The 15,764-nt window shown below is 42.1% G+C and overlaps 1 protein-coding gene across 5 annotated transcripts; it reads left to right on the top strand.

Moving 5' to 3' along the window:
- The first annotated feature begins 1,184 nt into the window (after window positions 1–1,184).
- Window positions 1,185–14,492, top strand: LOC139548344 (cyclin-L1-like). Of its 5 annotated transcripts, none has more exons than XM_071357972.1 (11): window positions 1,185–1,529; window positions 1,969–2,043; window positions 2,339–2,451; window positions 5,420–5,540; window positions 5,838–5,902; window positions 8,103–8,202; window positions 11,275–11,379; window positions 12,514–12,655; window positions 12,838–12,949; window positions 13,133–13,219; window positions 13,545–14,492. In XM_071357972.1, exons 1-11 carry the CDS (start codon window positions 1,290–1,292, stop codon window positions 14,014–14,016), a joined length of 1,632 nt encoding a protein of 543 aa, XP_071214073.1. In that variant the 5' UTR covers window positions 1,185–1,289; the 3' UTR covers window positions 14,017–14,492. The 5 variants fall into 5 exon arrangements, with proteins under 5 accessions (XP_071214073.1, XP_071214072.1, XP_071214075.1 ...); XM_071357971.1 differs by having other exon boundaries at window positions 1,204–1,529; window positions 5,417–5,540; XM_071357974.1 differs by lacking the exon at window positions 1,969–2,043 and having other exon boundaries at window positions 1,206–1,529.
- The last annotated feature ends 1,272 nt before the right edge of the window (window positions 14,493–15,764 follow it).

Genomic DNA, 15,764 nt, shown 5'->3' with positions numbered 1-15,764 from the left:
GGTATAGCAGGAACAGCAGTATCTAGTGGTCGAAACGTACAAGCAACTTCAGTGACTAATTTATTGGTCAAAATAATGCAGCAACTTCAGTGACTAATTTAGTGGTCAAAATAATGCAGCAACTTCAGTGACTAATTTAGTGGTCAAAATAATGCAGCAACTTCAGTGACTAATTTAGTGGTCAAAATAATGCAGCAACTTCAGTGACTAATTTAGTGGTCAAAATAATGCAGCAACTTCAGTGACTAATTTATCTGAACAGGGATGAAAAAACATCACCAGATTCACAGGGAATACATTACATAGTGTGGAGAAGCAATATTCCCAGCTTTAACTTCATACTACTTGTCTAACATAGAGAACTGATACTGGTTGTTGGGGTTGGATTGGCATGAGGTGTGGGGGTCTGTAGGTAGCTTTTGATATTTGGGGGGGGGGGGGGATTCCTCATGTCTTACTCATTGGTAGGAAGAAGTTTGATCCAATCCGGATGTTAGGTATTATATTTATTGAATATTATCTGAATCCTATAAATTAAAATGGCCAATTTGGGTGCTATCAATTAGCTTCATTGTTCAGAGATAAAAGTATATTTCAACTAAATGTTTCAGGAATGCTAATCATATCTGTTACTAACTACATAAACAATTTCAGAGCAATCTGAGATGGTGGGTGTCATGGCTTGCTGAAATGACATGGAACGACTCTAGAACTGACTACCCACGTCAAATGTTCTAACAAAGACGTTTCAATTTGTGGTTCTACTGCAGTTTATTCACTAAGAACCACACAGGATTCACTGGTGAGAGCGCTAAGCGGAAGCACTGTTCTGTCTGACTGCTATCATGCAAGGAAAGGGACGGAAGTCTCAGACCTGCTGCCTTTTGATACATCGTTGCAGTGTATGACGGCGGATGGATATGTTCCAACGCTGTACAAAGAAAGAGTTCCCAGAATCATCGTCATTGGGAAATTCCAGACAGTTCCCAAAAGCTTGCTAATTGTCCCTTGCATCACCCATTCCCATGGGATTATATATCAAAATGTATTCACAATTATATGACCAATAGTATAGCCTATCGTGTAAAAAAGCCGTAAAGGCACTTCAGCAAAATGTATGATTGCTTGGAACTATTTACTTATTGTCACATAAAGTCCCGCGTATGTACACTGATCGTAGTTCGACCGTGCGCTGACGTCATCGATTTGCTCTGCTCCTTCCTTTCGCCGTGGTTGAAGCTGTCTCTGCCGCGTTGTTGTGTCGTTTACTGCTTTCATTTGTGACGAAGATGGCCGCTGGTCCCCTCTCCGCTGTCCCTAACACATCCACGAACAGTGATGGGATCCTTATCGGTGACAGAGTTTATTCTGAAGTTTACCTCACTATCAGCAACTCTCTTATACCAGAGGAAAGGCTTCAGCCAACCCCGTCTATGCTCGATGGCCTCGACCTGCACACAGAGACCGACCTCCGTATCCTGGGTTGCGAGCTAATTCAATCGGCTGGTATTCTTCTACGCTTGCCACAGGTAAACATTCAAAATAAACATCCAGTACCGTCATCTTATAGAAAACAGGAGTACTATAGCTGGTGTTGTTTAATAACTCGCATCTTTGTTTATATAACCCGTCAAAATAAGGCCAAACAAGGCCGGGAAATGCCCAAGCCAAGGCTAACGTTAGCTCACAGCTAGCTAGTTAGCTAACTAACTTATTTATTAGCATAATCTAATTTGGTAAATTTGTCGAATCATGTGTATAACGGTATTATTTAGCCCAATTATCAGTCACAAATGTAACTTATTTGAATAAGTCGTTGATTTAAACGCGTGCTGCGCTTTACTAACGACAGCGGGATGACATCCGTGGCCGTGGGATGACAAGAACAAAATGGCGGATATCTATTTTTGAAATCCATTTAACGTTACATAGAACTGTCGTATTAATTTATTGTTCTTTACATTACAGGTGGCAATGGCTACGGGTCAAGTTCTTTTTCATCGTTTTTTCTACTCAAAATCATTTGTCAAACACAGTTTTGAGGTAAGCCAAGTTGTCTTTCTCGGAAAATTAGCAGTACAACATTAGCTAGTTTAGCAACGGCACCGGGTGTGTGTGTAGAGAACGTTTACGTTGGCGGCCATATTGTAATTTACAGTAGCGTAGCTGGTTTGTGGCACGTAACCAAGCCTGTTTTTGAAACAATTTCATAGTCATTGCAGCTAGCTAGTCACTTTAGGTGACGTTATCATTGCAACGCCTCAGAGTAATGTTAGTGTTTTGCTAGCTAACCACATCTAGCAACATACTGTAAAACTTGTTATTCTTGTGTCCCCAGATTGTTGCAATGGCCTGTGTCAACTTGGCTTCCAAGATCGAGGAAGCGCCACGACGATTCAGAGACGTCATCAATGTTTTTCACCATTTAAAACAGAGTCATAGAGGCAAAAGGTAAGCATCCATATAGAAACTATCCTTTGTTTCTGTCGCTCTTACATCTCTTTTAATTGTATGTTAACCATTTGTGGAAAAATGCAAGTATATTCATCTTGCATTATATTAATTAGTAACTATGTTTTACGTATCTTGTATGATGATGCTCTGATGTATGAATGTGAAAAAATGCCCTTCTGTTGATCCATGCTCTCTAAACCATACTCTAAAACGTTTCAGTTTCCTCATCTCTGATCAATGGTAGTTACAACATTATATTCACAGCTACATACATAGACAAGTAGATCAGTGAAAGGTGATACATTAGCACCTCTAACCTAAACTGTTGGTTGCCAAGAGAGAACTACTAGGCACCAGAAGACAGGACACACTGCTAGACAAGTGTGTCTATGACCAGAATAATCTGTTCAGTTCCAAGTCTAAGGCTGTGGTATTAACTTGGGTTCTCTTTTCCCTTGCAACCAACTAACAGCGACCAGCTACATTTACCAAAGCCTGGGTGATGTGGAATGGTACGTAGAGATGAAGCAGTCGGCATGACAACCATGAGCGAGGTGTCACCCCCCCTCCCCTGGGAGACGCCCGTGGTGTGAGTCACTGCGGTGCACTGGGATCGGGGAGGACAGGTTGGCCGCAGGTCCTAGGCTGGGAGCCTTGGACTCCTTTGTCTCAGTCTAAGCTTTTGGTGTTTGCGGACCCTCTGGTAACGTAGCTCAACACTACATACTGTGTGTACTACAGAGCAACCTCCCTCATTCACCAAATGGCATTCATGGCTTTTACAGAAATATCACTTTTTTTCTTTTCCCCCTTAGAACATTTGCACAATTGTTCGCATGCATTAGTTTCCTATCTAGATTTAATATTGAGGAGATGTAATACATTTATGAGGTGGGTGGGTTGAGTTTTAATGAGAATACATCACCTGTAATTGATGGACATAAGCAGGGCTTTCCAGGCTCTTTTTAGAGGTTTGTTTGGAGGAAACAGTTTTTGTCTTGGAAATTTACCATGGTATGCTAAACTGAACAGTCAGGTTTTGGAGTAGATATAACCCATTACATCTGCTGGCAGACTGCAGCTTGTGTAGTAGCTTGGAAACATGAACTGTTCATGTCATCCTGGCTAGACTACCACTGAAGTTAGGAAATTAGTAAATATAAACTTGCTTTTGTAAAGACAATGTAGACTGCTATGACATGCACGTTTTAATAGCAACTTTGGTCATGTTTGATCTGCTAACTGTTCAGTTAGAAAATGTATTAAGTTCTGTTACTCCCATGTCATATCAGAGGACTAGATGGGTACGGCCATGTTGCTACCTTGTCATTTCAGAGGACTAGATGGGTACGGTCATGTTGCTACCTTGTCATATCAGAGGACTAGATGGGTACGGCCATGTTGCTACCTTGTCATATCAGAGGACTAGATGGGTACGGCTATGTTGCTACCTTGTCATATCAGAGGACTAGATGGGTACGGTCATGTTGCTACCTTGTCATATCAGAGGACTAGATGGGTACGGCCATGTTGCTACCTTGTCATATCAGAGGACTAGATGGGTACGGCCATGTTGCTACCTTGTCATATCAGAGGACCAGATGGGTACGGCCATGTTGCTACCTTGTCATATCAGAGGACCAGATGGGTACGGCCATGTTGCTACCTTGTCATATCAGAGGACCACATAAAAATGCTACCACTCTTGCATTTCTGATGTGGCGACCTTAATCTCCTGTAGACTGATCTGCCCGTTTTGAATGGATCGTGAGATGTGTGCTGCGTTAGTGCACTGGTTTTTATTTATCTGGGTTAACAGAGATGATGGGGTCCTTTACATACGTCCTAGTGTAGCGCTTTCTGTAATCAGGGTTCACTTGAAAAAGAGATGGCGATCTCAATGTGACTTCCTGGTTAAGTAAAGTATACATCAACATCTGTTTTTACACACAATATGAGTCTATAGACGGTGATGACCAAAATCCTTACAAATAGTGTTTTAAGTACGTGTTTTGTAAGTAATCGTAATGTAGGCCGTACCTGAAGTATTTTCTTTCCATAACATGGTGAAAGTGCATGTTTTGCTTGTAAGGCTTCTTAGTTATGTGACTGAAGTCAGGGTAGTCCAGGTTATTCCATTACAAGGGGAAGAACTGAACGGGTAGATCAGGTTATTCCATTACAAGGGGAAGAACTGAACGGGTAGTCCAGGTTATTCCATTCCATTACAAGGGGAAGAACTGAACGGGTAGATCAGGTTATTCCATTACAAGGGGAAGAACTGAACGGGTAGTCCGGGTTATTCCATTACAAGGGGAAGAACTAAACGGGTAGTCCAGGTTATTCCATTACAAGGGGAAGAACTGAACGGGTAGTCTGGGTTATTCCATTACACGGGGAAGAACTGAACGGGTAGTCCGGGTTATTCCATTACAAGGGGAAGAACTGAACGGGTAGTCCAGGTTATTCCATTACAAGGGGAAGAACTGAACGGGTAGTCCAGGTTATTCCATTACAAGGGGAAGAACTGAACGGGTAGTCCAGGTTATTCCATTACAAGGGGAAGAACTGAACGGGTAGTCTGGGTTATTCCATTACACGGGGAAGAACTGAACGGGTAGTCCAGGTTATTCCATTACAAGGGGAAGAACTGAACGGGTAGTCCAGGTTATTCCATCACAAAGGGAAGAACTGAACGGGTAGTCCAGGTTTTTACCATCTGGTTTGGTGATGTTTCTGTGAAAGCTGTGATGCATGGTGACTTGAGGTAGACATGGTTCAGTGTAACTCAAAAGCTTCCACTGAAATCACAGGAGTCAAACCCCCTAAAAATAAACCATTTGGGCCTGTTGCTTTTAGTTGGTTGAAGGGGGAAAGAGAACCAGTCAAAGAAGGCAGAAGGGTGCTTTCTGTTTTTTGAGGGGGGGGAAACAATTTTGGTTATTTTCATTCTTTTGTAAAGCAGGAGTGCAAGTTCATTGATTCTTGATCAGAACTACATTAATACCAAAAACCAAGTGATCAAAGCTGAGCGGAGAATCCTGAAGGAGCTGGGCTTCTGTGTACACGTCAAGCATCCGCACAAGGTGAGTCCCAGTTACATCGCTCAGAATACACATACAGTTCAACTGTAGACCCAGCCGCTGTTATTCTTTCTCAAGTCACAACTACATTTCTCAACACTAGCATTAGGCCAACCTATTAGACTACACTAACACTACTACAATTAAGGCTGTGATAGTTTGTGTGACGCACATGACAGCTGTAGTTGTGGTGTTCTAGAACATTCTCTTCTCAGTACAGGCTGGTGGTTTGCATTCTGCCACACCTGGGGATTGTGAAACCGTGTTGATTATTGCATAATGTCAACTGTCTTCTTCCAGATCATCGTCATGTACCTGCAAGTCCTGGAATGTGAGAAGAACCAGACTCTGGTCCAGACCGCCTGGTAAGTACATGGCCTGTACCCTAACTAACCCAGTGCCCTACGTCACAAACACCTGCTGTATTACAGTCTGCCTCCACCCTCTGTAACCTCTATTCTCTGATGGATTCATTAGTGTCTTATTGAGACCTGTTTGTTTTCCCTCTTGTCCATGCATGGCTATTTATAGTCTATGATTCTGGTGCCCAGGGAACTCAGTTTAACTTTGTCCTTTCTCTCTACTCTTTGATTAAAGGGTAGTCCATGCTGGTAAGTCTCATAAAGAACCTCTGAACTCTGCTCCTCCAACCACATGACCTCAGGAGCGCCCCCATTGGCTGGCTGCCCTTCTCGGAGACAGCCAATCCAGTGAGAGCTCTCTGCCGAGATTCACTGAAGGGGGCGGGCCTTTCCCAACTGCCGACATCGTCTTGTTTTCTCTTGGGGTGTCCAGAAGGATTTGTATTTTTGGGGTTTTGCTTCCTAGGTTAAATTTGTATAATTTTTTTCTAGATAGCTATATAGATAACTATTGCATTCTACTTTAATTTTTTTCTAGTTTACTTGCTCTAGATTTGAAGTAAACATATCCTGAAGTATTTTTTTTGACTCAACCGTTTTCTGGGTATGCCTTTTTGATGCAGTAGTTAAAGTGTACTGTTGAACTGTCTATTTGATTTTCCCAAACTGACGTGGTCTCCAGGCATGTCTTACAGGCTGATCCTGCTCAGGCTTTGTCTCCAAGGACCTGTCTCGCCACCCATCAATATCCACTTGCCACTTTTTGCAGTAATCTATCAGTAGTCCACCAGTCCAAAGTTCAAACCCTCAGCAAGTCTAGGGAAGCCTGTTCTGGGGGACCCCTGTGTGAGCTGGTTTTCTGAATATTGTTTAATTGATCTGAAATCATATGACAGACAACCTTTATTTTTATTTTTTTTAACCTTTTATTTAACTAGGCAAGTCAGTTAAGAACAAATTCTTATTATACAATGACTGCCTACCCTGGCCAAAGCCTCCCTTAACACGGACAACGCTGGGCCAATTGTGCGCCGCCCTATGCCGGCCACACTCCAGGACTGGCTCGGAGTGGCTAAATGTAGTCAGACTATTCAGAGATGCCCAGTTTAGATTTCAATGTGTTTATTTTTAGTTGTCAGTAAAGCTAGGTTTTGCATATCAGATCCAGCTTCCATTAAATCCTGAAGGGGACATATTTTGGGTGGGTAGGGGTTCTACCAGCAGTGTTCTGTCACCCCCTCCCCATCTTTCTGTTTCAGTTTGTCTGTCTGACTGCTCGCTAGATGGCAAAACCATCAGTCAGAAATGTCCATTGTCTGTCGGTCAGATGTTTCCATGTCTTGCCTGAGCTATAGCCTTGTCAGGGTCACTGAAACTCCGACAACTAGCTGCAATTAGAATCCCACTTTAAACACAACTTCAACCCTGTTACCTGACATAACAGCATTGTGTAGGCCTTTTGGTGGGGGTTCAAGTTGAAAGCTACGTAGAGATGATATCTTAACTAGAGTGCAGCATGCCATCCCACCCCACAGCTCTTGTCTGACCTGTCCAATCTCATCCTTGAGCTGTGGTTAAGGGAAACTTCCATCTCTCCTCTCAGCCAAGAGATGAGTTGTTGCCTCTATGGCTGCATTCTACTAAAGGGCTGCAGTATATCTCTGATCACCTCGGTCTGCTCTGCATTCACCTTCAGTTTGCATGTGCACTTTCTAAAGACATTTCGAATAGTAGGACGCATGTCCACCTCTGAAATAGTACTTGAGTGGTTTTCATTTCTTTGGACATCATATTGTTACGGTAAGGAGCTGTGGGCTCTAGCCCCGTCTGCACCGTCCTGTGTACAAGCTTTCATTGTGACGCTGCATGTCCAGCTCAACACCAACATGGATGCACCTGAGAGAGAGAGAGGTAGCAGGACAAAGATAAACTAGAGTCTCCATACCGTTAGCCTATTACTATTTCAGATTAATAACTGTCTTTATTGGCGTGGTCACCAACTGTGGTCCTCTAGAGCTACAGTTTGCAGGCTTTTGTTTCACCCCAGCACTAACGCATGGTTCAAGTATTTAATCGTCAAGCTGGAACAAACCTGCACCCCTGTAGCTGTTGAGAACCAGCTGGTGACTGCCCAGACCATTGTGATATGGGCTGTTTGGGAGGAGATGGTGCTATGTTTCTGTATGTTGCTTGTGTCTTGTAGGAACTACATGAATGACAGCCTCAGGACCAATGTGTTTGTGAGGTTCCAAGCTGAAACTATCGCCTGTGCCTGCATCTACCTGGCTGCCAGAGCTCTGCAGGTACCGTTGGATTGGTCTTCTCCCCATCTCTAGTCTTCCACTTTTCCCCCAACATCTCTCCTGTAACAGGATGAGTCTCTTAACCAGCGTTCCCTACCCATCCTGGTGAATGACCACATTTTGTAGCATTTTTTATTTTATTTTACCTTTATTTAACCTCTACCGCTTCTCTCTCCCGGATCCGGGATCCTCCTCATCAAAAAAGCTGACTAGCATAGCCTAGCCTAACGGGACAGGGATATAATATAATTTTCATGAAATCACAAGTCCAATACAGCAAATGAAAGATAAATATCTTGGGAATCCAGCCATCATTTCTGATTTTTTAAATGTTTTACAGCAAACACTATTTCTATTAGCTAACCACAGTAGCCAAACACACAACCGCATATTTTCACCATGTTTCAACCGCATAGGTAGCTTTCACAAAACCGACAAAATAGAGAAAATTAGTCACTAACCAAGAAACAACTTCATCAGATGACAGTCTTATAACATGTTATACAATACATTTATGTTTTGTTGAAAAATGTGCAGGTGAGGTATAAATCATAGTTTTACATTGCAGCCACCATCAAAAATAGCACCAAAGCAGCCAGAATAATTACAGAGATCAACGTGAAATACATAAATACTCATCATAAAACATTTATGAAAAATACATGGTGTACAGCAAATGAAAGATAAACATCTTGTGAATTCAGCCAATATTTTCGTTTTTTTTTTTAGTGTTTCACAGCGAAAACACAATATAGAATTATATTAGCTTACCACAATAGCCAAACACACAAACGCATTTATTCACCGCAAAGGTAGCGTTCGCAAAAACCAGCAAAAGATATAAAATTAATCACTAACCTTTGGACAACTTCATCAGTTGACAGTCTTATAACATCATGTTATACAATACATTTATGTTTTGTTCGAAAATGTGCATATTTATAGCTACAAATCCTGGTTATACATTGTGAATACGTAGCAACGATTCACCAGAATCTCCGGAGACATTTTGGACACTCACCTAATCTGACCAAAGAACTCATCATAAACTTTACATAAAAATACTTGTTGTATGGCAAATGAAAGATACACTGGTTCTTAATGCAACCGCTGTGTTAGATTTTTTAAAATAACTTTACCATAACATACAGCTTGCGTTATTGTGAGACAGCACTCACCAACACGGCGGAGAATAGGAGTCAACATTTTACACAGAAATACGAAATAACATCAATTTTTTCTTACATTTGCTGAGCTTCCATCAGAATGTTGTACAAGGAGTCCTTGGTCCAGAATAAATCGTTGTTTGGTTTTAGAATGTCCATTTCATCTGTCGAATTCGCGCCACAATGCTAGCCAAGGTTGCTAACATTCCCATCCTCTCTTGGCGCAAAGAACGGAAAACTCAAAGTCCCAATAAACGTTGAATAAACTGATAAAACTCGGTTGAAAAAAACCTACTTTATGATGTTATTATCATATGTATCAAATAAAATCAGAGCCGGGGATATTTGCCGTGTAAACCGAACGCTTTTCAGAAGACAATGTCGAGCTCCCCCGCGTGCCTTCGAAGACAAAGAAAATACCGGACCTGTCACTCCAAAAGCTCTTATTCGACCTCAGATCAAGCTAGACACCCCATTCCACCTTCCACTGCCTGTTGACATCTAGTGGAAGGCGTATGAAGTGCATACATATCGATAAATAAAAGCCAGTTGAATAGGCAGGCCCTGAAACAGAGCCTCGTTTTCAGATTTTTCACTTCCTGTATGGAAGTTTGCTGCCAAATGAGTTGTTTTACTCACAGATATAATTCTAACAGTTTTAGAAACTTCAGTGTTTTCTATCCAATAGTAGTAATAATAATATGCATATTGTATGATCTAGAATAGAGTACGAGGCAGTTTAATTTGGGCACGATTTTTTCCAAAGTGAAAACAGCGCCCCCCTATTGACAAGAAGTTAACTAGGCCAGTCAGTTAACTTTTACTTGGTACTCATCCCGGATCCGGGAGCACCCTCATCAGTAAAAAAGCTGACTAGCATAGCCTAGCATAGCGCCACAAGTAAATACTAGCATCTAAATATCATGAAATCAGAAGTCCAAGACACCAGATGAAAGATACACATCTTGTGAATCCAGCCATCATTTCTGATTTTTTAAATGTTTTACAGGGAAGACACAATATGTATTTCTATTAGCTAACCACGATAGCAAAAGACCCAACTTTTTTTTCTCCACCATTTTTTTACTGCATAGGTAGCTATCACAAATTCGACCAAATAAAGATATAAATAGTCACTAACCAAGAAACAACTTCATCAGATGACAGTCTGATAACATATTTATTGTATAGCATATGTTTTGTTCGAAAAATTTGCATATTTCAGGTATAAATCATAGTTTTACATTGCAGCCACATCACAAAATCTCACCGAAGCAGCTAGAATAACTACAGAGACCAACGTGAATTACCTAAATACTCATCATAAAACATTTATGAAAAATACACAGCGTACAGCAAATGAAAGACAAACATCTTGTGAATCCAGCCAATATTTCAGATTTTAAGTGTTTTACAGCGAAAACACAATATAGCATTATATTAGCTTACTACAATAGCCAACCACACAGCAGCATTGATTCATGCACGTTAGCGATAGCGAATAAACCAGCAAAAGATATTAAATTTTTCACTAACCTTCTCAAAACTTCATCAGATGACAGTCCTATAACATCATATTACACAATACATATATGGTTTGTTCGAAAATGTTTGAAAATGTGCATATTGTACGAGCAAGAATTGAGTACGAGGCAGTTTAATTTGGGAACGAATTTTTACAACGTCGAAATGGCGCCCCCCTATTGAGAAAAGGTTAAGAACAAATTCTTATATTCAATGACGGCCTAGGAACTGCCTTGTTCAGGGTGAATAAAGGTGAAACAATTTTTTTTAAAGGGGGCAGAACGACAGCTTTTTACCCTGTCAGCTCAGGGATTCGATCTTGCAACCTTTCGGTTCGTAATCCAACGCTTACCACCATTAACTAAGTGCTGTGTGTCTGTAGATGCCTCTCCCATCCAGACCTCACTGGTACCTGCTGTTTGGAGCCACAGAGGAGGAGATCAAGGATATCTGTATCACCACACTCAAACTCTACACCAGGAAGAAGGTACGTATCATCCCCTGAACCTTCTAGCAACCCTCCATACATCCTCCTGCTGTATAACATAATCCACCACACAGTACCTTCTTAACCTCTCTTGGGTACGTGAGACCTCTTCAACAGCCAGTGAAACTGCTGGGCGCCAATTTCAAATACAGAAATACTCATTATAAAAATTCAGAAAACAAAACATATTTTACATAGGTTTAAAGATTAACTTCTTGTGAATCCAACCACGGTGTCAGATTTAAAAAATGCTTTACGACGAAAGCATACCTTACGTTTATTTGAGAACATAGCCCAGTAGACGAATCATTACAAACAGTAGCCAGCCATATAGAACAGTTACACAATTTAGAAATAGAGATAAAATTAATCCCTTACCTTTGATGATCTACATATGGTTGCACTCAGCAGACATTCATTTACTCAATAAATGTTCCTTTTGTTCGATAAAGTCTCTTTATATCCAAAAACCTCAGTTTTGTTTGCGTTTTCTTCAGTAATCCACAACCTCAAACGCAGTCAAAACAGGCAGACAAAAAATCGAAATTGTATCTGTAAAGTTCATAGAAACATGTCAAACGATGTTTATATTCAATCTTCAGGTTGTTTTTAGCCTAAATAATCGATAATATTTCAACCGGACAATAACGTCGTCAATATAAAAGGTAAACAAGAAAGGCACTCTCTCGCTCTCGAGCATGAAAAAGCTCTGTGACACTTTAGGGACCACTCATTCAGACTGCTCTTACTTCCTCATTTTTCAGAATACAAGCCTGAAACAATTTCTAAAGACTGTTGACATCTAGTGGAAGGCATAGGAACTGCAATTTGAGTCCTAAGTCAATGGATACTGTAATGGCATTGAATAGAAAACTACAAAACCCACAAAAAAAACTACTTCCCGAATAGATTTCAGGTTTTCGCCTGCCAAATCAGTTCTGTTATACTCAGAGACTATTTTAACAGTTTTGGAAACTTTAGAGTTTTCTATCCAAATCTACCAGTTATATGCATATCATATCTTCTGGGCCTGAGAAGAAGGCAGTTTAATTTGGGCATGCTTTTCATCCAAAATTCCGAATGCTGCCCCCTACCCTAGAGAAGTTAACCCCTCTCTGTCTCTCTCTCTACCAGCCGGACTATGACCACCTGGAGAAGGAGGTGGAGAAGAGGAAGATGTCTCTGCAGGAGGCCAAGCTGAAGGCTAAAGGGTTAAACCCTGATGGGACCCCAGCTCTGTCCAACCTGGGAGGCTTCTCGCCCGGATCCAAACCCTGTGAGTTTACTTTTCCATAGCTGTCAATTTAAGGCCCGAGTTGACCGTAGCTGTCCAATTTAAATAAGTGGTCAAGTCATCATAGATAACTACCTTTTTCTTTTTATTAACACAGTAGTACAATAATATTAAATTTCTAAATTGGGACCACACAGTCTAAAGACATGTTATGTGTTCCCCAGGTTCTCCCAACATAGTGAAGGTGGAAGATAAATCGCCCAACCCCCAGGCCCTCAAACCTGTAAAGAAAGAGCCAGACAGCAGAGCCCAGGACTCCAAGAGCCCACACAACGGGTGAGGAACACACACAGCTCTTTAACTACTCTTAAACACAGCAGGGCCTTTCGTTTTGGAAGAAAAGGGCTATATTTTCTCAAATATTTTTTTTGTTTTAATGAAAGCTCTGTTTATTAAGTTTTACACAGCAAACACCCCTAATGGAAATGGAACGTTTCATCTCTCCTTTCTCTCTGTCAGGCTGAGGAAGGAGGCTAAGATTGGGAGGAACAGCAGGAGTGGATCTCGTTCCAGAACCCGCTCACGATCACGCTCCCCACGCAGACAGTAAGACTTTAGTACTTCATTCATTATGTCTGCTTTACTGCAGTACTTTACAGCCAGTTTACTGCGGTGCTTTACAGCCAGTTTACTGCGGTACTTTACAGCCAGTTTACTGCGGTACTTTACAGCCAGTTTACCGCGGTACTTTACAGCCAGTTTACCGCGGTACTTTACAGCCAGTTTACCGCGGTACTTTACAGCCCGTTTACTGCGGTACTTTACAGCCCGTTTACTGCGGTACTTTACAGCCAGTATTTTACAACCAGTGTGACACTCGCATGTAGTAATATTCAACTGGAAACTTAACTCTTTTCTTTACTCTCTTCAGTTACAACAGCCGGCGAAGTCGTTCTGGGACCTACAGTTCTCGTTCTCGCAGTCGGTCTCACAGCCGCAGCCCCTCACCCCGACGCCACCCGTCCTCGCCCCTCCTCCTCCCACACCTCAAGCCAAAGCCCGGCCACCATGGCAACATCGACCCCAAGCCATCGAGTCGTCATAGCAGCAGCGGTGGAGGGGCTCACAAGAGGAAGAGGTCAAGGTCGCGCTCTGCCAGCAAAGGAGAGAGGGAACGGGAGAGAGGGAGGGAGCGGGACAGAGACCGCAGTACGTCGGACCTCTCTTCGGCCAAGAAGCACAAGCACGAGAGAGGTGGGGCTGGGGGAGGACATCACCGTGGAGACAGGAGGGAGCGGTCCAGGTCGTACGACCGAGAGCGAGAAAGGGCGCACACCCACAAGACCAAACGCCATAGCAGCAGCAGTGGTGGACACTCAGGGCACGGACGCCATCGCCGCTGAACCAGGGGCAGGATGAGTCCACTCCTTGATGCAGTTTTGTGTTCTGCTTTCCCACAATCCTCCTTTTCAAACCTGTTTTAATTGACATGTAAATGCTGGACTTGGAGACAACATATTTACAGTGTAAAGATGGCTAAAACTGCTGATTTAGTGACAACGCTTTGATTTATAAAAGCGACTCTTCAGTGGAAGAAGGAATGAATGCGACAACAAACAAAATAATAATTCAGGAAAGACCTCAAGACTTTGTGGACTGAAGGAAGTGACTACCGAGTTTGTTTCATCTAAAGCGGTGTGCTGTACAGATTGCAAAGGACTACTGGGCTTCTCTAGAAACAGGCTGTATCTTTTTACAGCTGAATGCAGACTCTTGATTTCAGAACCTTTTTAGGATCGTGGTGAATTTGTTACACTGGTTTTTAGTCTGCACGTGTTCATGTCTAATTTTTACTTAATAAAAAAAAAGACAATGACAATTTGACTCTCCACTTCTCTTTTGTAACACTCGACTACAAGGTCATGAAAAGCTGCAATCTGCTGTAGGCTGCGTTCACACAGGGAGCCCAATTCTGATCTTTTTCCTCTAATTGGTCTTCTGACCAATCAGATCAGCTCTGATGTGAAAAGCTCTGATGTGATTGGTCAAAAGTAGGGATGACTCGATACTACATTTTTGCACGATACCAATATACAATATTTTCCTTGCCGAAAACCCCCCCAATTCCGATATTTTTTTTGCATCTTTTAAGCATTCTAGTACAGTTAAATAGTTGAAACACACATTGACTAAAAAGTTAATTTGTTGCCATTTACATGTCCCCATTACCAATAAAACAATCAAAACCTATTTCTTTCACTTGCTGTTTTGTTCATTCTCAACCAGAATTTCATCATGTCAAGCAGTGAAGTTTCAGCTCTGTCTGTCCGTGGCCTCTTCCTCGTTGCGCACTGTCACAGTCCTTTTCCATCTTTTCCAGCTTTGTAACGTTTCATGTAAACCCTGTCTGCATCAAGGTAGCGGTCCTTGTACCCAGCATCGAGTATGGTGGCGACACAATAGAGGCTCAGAGAGAATGCCACCGAGTCGCTTGTTCACAGCCTCTAATAGAGTTTCAACCGTACGGTACGTCGGCAGTTTTGTTGAGCAGGCGTTTCAATGCCGTGACAGAAGGCTTCACTTCTACTGTAGACGAAGTTGAGCTCATTTCTAGAGTCAGTTGTTCGAATGGAGCGAATGTTTCCACGTTTCAAACATGTTCTCAAATGCCACTGAAATGGCAGCAGCGGTTTGAGAATCAGCACAGTCTTGAGCAATACGGCTTTCCTTAGTACGAAATCCTTGTCGACCCACTGTGCTGTCAGACTCGGCATGCTCATGGGGATGACATCACTGGTCCAAATGTCAGTCGTGAAGCTAATAGCAGTGACGCCCAGCAAGTAGCTCATGGATGTGTGTTTCAACAATACTGTGTAACTCCGGTAGAGCAACATCTGAAAAATAGCACCTACTTGGTGTGTACCGGTGCTCGACCAGTCAACGAAAGCCAACGTCATCCACGACAGAACGGTTGGGCAATGAATTCCATCAATTAGGCGTTTTTAATGGATTTCTCTTTTTGAGTCTATCTAAAGTTCTCTTTCAAATGACTGCTCGACAGTTGTTGGAAGTGGTCGCTTTGTATTTTTCTGCTTTTCTGTGTAGCGCTGTATTTTTCGTGGCATTAAGTCTTCTACCTACGTTCATATAG

Source organism: Salvelinus alpinus, chromosome 21, assembly GCF_045679555.1.
Source record: "Salvelinus alpinus chromosome 21, SLU_Salpinus.1, whole genome shotgun sequence".
Classification (NCBI taxonomy): domain Eukaryota; kingdom Metazoa; phylum Chordata; class Actinopteri; order Salmoniformes; family Salmonidae; genus Salvelinus; species Salvelinus alpinus.
The sequence above is the reverse complement of the archived record's forward strand: the minus strand, read 5'-3'. Positions and strand labels throughout refer to the sequence as shown.